At 32.8% G+C, this 4,679-nt stretch overlaps 1 protein-coding gene across 1 annotated transcript in view; it reads right to left on the reverse strand.

Moving 5' to 3' along the window:
• Positions 1-1,440: 1,440 nt before the first annotated feature.
• Positions 1,441-4,679, reverse strand: part of LOC106876031 (6-phosphogluconate dehydrogenase, decarboxylating) — a 39,424-nt gene continuing 36,185 nt past the window's right edge. The window contains exons 12-13 of the mRNA XM_052968408.1: positions 3,529-3,651; positions 1,441-1,979 (exon numbers count right to left, since the gene is read on the reverse strand). Coding sequence (XP_052824368.1) covers positions 1,860-1,979; positions 3,529-3,651 — 243 coding nt within the window. The 3' untranslated portion in view covers positions 1,441-1,859. The remainder of the gene's footprint in view (positions 1,980-3,528; positions 3,652-4,679) is intronic.

The raw sequence follows: 4,679 nt of genomic DNA on the forward strand, positions 1-4,679 counted from the left end.
ATATATATATATATATATATATATATAATGCGAGAGAGTTAGGGGTTGAGGATTCAACCCACTAAGGGATAGTATCTATCCAATATACTGCTGGGAGGGTACCCAATTATTGTTACACTAGTGTTATACCAAGTGTAATAAGTGGGTGCGAGTAAAGGGGGGTTATTTTACCCTAAATTTATATAGCAATTCGAAAATGGAACTGTTTCGGCCTAGCATTGACATATGCCCCATGGGGCATATGTCAATGCTAGGCCGAAACAGCTGTAAGTTTCTGTTTATTCTCAAATTCCTAATGTACTTTATATTTGTAACCTTGATTGTTAATATAACATGGTATGTCATAAGCATTTGTATAGTGTGGTTTTTGTCATTTTAGTTACAAAATAAATTAATTCAATGGAATACACTGTCTGCAAGTTGATGGATACCGCATATTCTCCTCCATTTTCTAATTGCTATATATATATATATATATATATCTCCAAAGGGAACAAATTCCATAGGGATGCTGTTTTGGGAAGCAAATGTTTAAGGTGGTACCCGAGACATGACATTGCAGTGTATGTAATAAGATGCGAGGACCTGGATGGAAAGATATACAGCAAGCTGGTCAGAGGCTATTTGTACTGAATCTTTACTAATTGTTCAAATGGTGATAGGGCAGAGTTTAGCAAACTACTGTCTGAGAACAAATCCAGCCCTTTACATTACATTAAGATATTCTATATTCTCTTTATCTTCAGTTTGTGAACAATAAAATTCTGTACTGAAAAAAAGAGGCCTCAAATTATCCATTGTTTATATTAATTACAAAAAAAGAAAGTGAGATTACTTCACTGTATAAAAAAAAAAAAGTTTCCCCAGATGTGATATTTTAAACAGTAAATATTTTCACCTTCCTGAATGAATAGAGCATCAAAGAGTAACAGCATCTCATATGTTGTTGCAATATAGTTTACAAGATTAATCAATTCTAACAAAGAAGGGAGTGGCAAAAATTGTTTACTTGTCCATTAAAAAATTAGGTAAACTAGTTATCATACTTGCCCTAAAGTCACAAACACACACTTCACCGTTAAAGCTACCTGAAAATATTTCAACTTTTCACCGCATGTCATACACGGCACATACAATTTTTATGTCAGTAAATGTGTAGCAATTCCTTCCTCACAACAGCTAATATCTGAAAGATCTTTTAAACCAGTTGTTTCTAAAATCTTGTATGATCAAAAGACATATTTTCAAACCAACCTACTCAAAAAATGCTTGCCATCCAGACACTGCTAGAAGATAGAGACAGTGAATCAAAAAAGTAGATTTGGAATTATTTGTGTAAACAATACCTACATGGAGAACAAAAGTGAATAGCTTCTGTAAAGACTAAAATAAATTCTTGATAAAATTTTAAAAATTAGTAAAGATATTAAAATAGTGAAGAACAGTAATTAAACTTTTATTTCAGATATTTAAAAACAAAATAAAATATTTCAGATCAGATGATATGTTGAAACTAATTGAAGTCATGGTTTAAGCTATTTAAAAAGGTCTTTTCACAAACATGATGTGCTTGATAAAAAATAAATTTAAAACCAAGTTCCTCTGAAGTTCAGATTAAAGTATATAAAAACAAAGTATCTATTTTTCAAAAATAATAATGCTTTTTTTAATGTATAAATATATATATATATATATATATATTGTTCAATATATATTTCTAATAGCTAATGAGCAAAGCGAGAACCTGAAACCTTTAATATAGCAATTATTTCTAAATTGCATTTAATATTGGTATAACAAAGTTAAGTTCACTTTGAAGATGTTCGTTTATTACAATGGAAATATAACAATTCCAAGCGTTAAGCTTGATATGTAGTTGAAGATACCTGACCACCAGATCCTGTCCAATTTGTATGAATAAAATGTCCAAGATTGTTACGTAGTTCATATGTGTGAGCACCAAAGTAGTCACGCTGAGCCTGAAATTTAAATTAAAAAAATATTAGCTACAAACACACACAATCTCAATCCCATTTCTGAAGTACAAGTTGGATTTTATACTTGGATTTTAATACTACCAGCAGTGCATAAAAGTTACCACCTCGTCTGTAAGACAATTATTTCAAAATCCCAAAATAACCTTCAAGCTTTCTTATCTTACAAATGCAGCTGGGTTTTCTGGTCCATTACCAAGAGACTATTAATGTTGTAGTATTACCCAACTATCTGTCAGTCTTAAAACAAAATAGTTCTCCAAGTACTATTTTGTTTTAGTACTCATCTCCAATAACATCACTTCATTTTTGCCTCCATTGCACACACATACACAAAGAAAAAAACCTCACACCAGTATGTGAAAATTCCCTTCACTGAACCCAGTTAAAGGAGGGTTCCTTATATTAACATCAAACAGTACACCGTAATTTATTTTTCTCAATAGGGGACTAACCCAATCTATATATAACCATGATAATCTCTCATTCCATATAGGTATTCTATTTGACACGGCTAATTATTGACCAATTGCCATCACCCCTAACTCATCTGAAGAGATGGTTATAGTTGTAAAGCACCACCTCAGTTCATTACATTGATTATTTTACTTTCTCACAGGACCATCAGTACACTTCCCATAGAGCCAGATCTAAAAGAGACTTGTTCTCCTGCATCATACATTAGTTGTCTCTTGTTGTCAACATTGGGCAGACTGGTCTGTTGCAGCATTCACAGACTGAATACTCAAGTCAGTCTGATGTGTTCAAGGTTTGATTGAGTATGCGTCATAAGGTCTTCCACACTTTGCTTCCTATACATTAATAACCCACTTGCTGCCATTAGTAACTGCACACATACATACACACACTGTGATCAGGTGACACAACACTTCACTTCCTGATTTTGTATATACAAATATTATCACACATAACCTGCTACAAGACCTGACATTTGTAAATGACCTAACCACATTTCCTAGATGTATCAATTTATATACTGTTTCAGATACGAGTTTCAGACCCATTTCTTTGCATAGTTACTGCAGTGATGGAAAGGATACACGGGAGGGTTTTGACTGCAATATTGTTTTTAAAGGAGAATAAATTAGGTTTTGTTATGGAAATATCTTTATAAGGACATTAGGAATATAAATTGAACTCCACCACCATCACTACTACATTTATAAAAGAAAGTAGTTCAAAATGTAGGCAAATAGTTTTGACATCAACTGCAAAGTTAGTTACTTGAAACCTCCTCTTCAATGTTACAGCAAGAAGCCTAATATACATGATACACTAATGCTATGGGATACAACAGCAAGTAATTGAGCATCACATTAAATGTATAATGGTATTAAATTTTATCTGCCTACATCTTGAGTAGAAATAGTGTCAAAGTTTTCAGTTTTCCAGTGCCAATAAATAATTACCAGTAACTCACTATATATTAACTTCTCTGAAAATATTAGCTTTATTCCTTGACATAAGAAAATCAATATTGTACCATATAAAAAAACAATCATTCTGAACTAACCTGAATTAAATTTGCAGGCAGATGTGAAGTCCTGTAGCCATCATAAAAGGCCAATGCTGAGCTGAAAGCAGTTGTTGGAATTCCAGATGCGACAGCTGTACTGACTACGTGACGCCAAGATTCCTGTAAATCATGCAAGAAAAATATTAAGAAAATTAACATTCGTATAATCAATAATTTCATTTACCACAGACTTAAAAGTTATAGTAATTGTGACGTTCGTGCCATTAACAAAAACATCAAGAATGTGTTTATTAGTAATGGAGGCAACATTAATACTGAGAGGTAATATTTAAACGTTGATGTTTTACTACAATAATATAATATAAACAAGAGTGCATTTGCACCAAAAGCCAATATGAAAGTTTCTTTCATGGTAACTTCCACAGAATAGTTTGTTCCAACAGAACACCCACATTTAAGCGGGGATAAATATTACCTCTCATTTTGAATGTGAAGTGAAATGATTCTAACTAGATATCAATAAAGGGTTACAAATTAACTTCATCAAAAACTTATTGTTAAACCACGAAGTCTGCCAAGTTATTATTGTTAGAAAGGTGATAAGCTGGCAGAATCAGTAGCATGCCAGACAAAATGCTTAGTGGTATTTCACCTGTCACTATGCTCCGAGTTCAAATTCCACCAAGGTCATCTCATCCTTTCGGAATCAATAAATTAAGTATCAGCAAAGCAGTAGGGTCGATGTAATAGACTAGTCTCCTCCCCGCAATTTTCAGGCCTTGTGCCTTTAGTAGAAAGGACTATTATTATCATTAAAATTACATCTGTTTTCCCTATGTAGTAGGGTTTTGATAAATCAATACATCTGAAAATTAATCCTGAACAGTCCAGTGTTCGAATTAATTGTTTTGTTTGTATAAGACTGGATGCCCTTATTACTGCTAGCTTAACTGTTGCCAATATCAGAGTAATTCTCTTCCAAGACTTGAAGTCTTCTCTACACTATATCAGTTTTATAAGAGGTAATGATATAGTTCACTTCATTAAACCTGCTTCACTCTGATATCATTATAGGAGACATCTTTTCTGTAAATGTATTAAAAGTGGAAGAGAGATGAAAGTGTTCTAGTGGTGATCTAAGGAGAAAGAGAAGCTGGACTCTAAACACAACTCCTCGTCCATATATA

Source organism: Octopus bimaculoides, chromosome 6 (assembly GCF_001194135.2).
Source record: "Octopus bimaculoides isolate UCB-OBI-ISO-001 chromosome 6, ASM119413v2, whole genome shotgun sequence".
Taxonomy (NCBI): domain Eukaryota; kingdom Metazoa; phylum Mollusca; class Cephalopoda; order Octopoda; family Octopodidae; genus Octopus; species Octopus bimaculoides.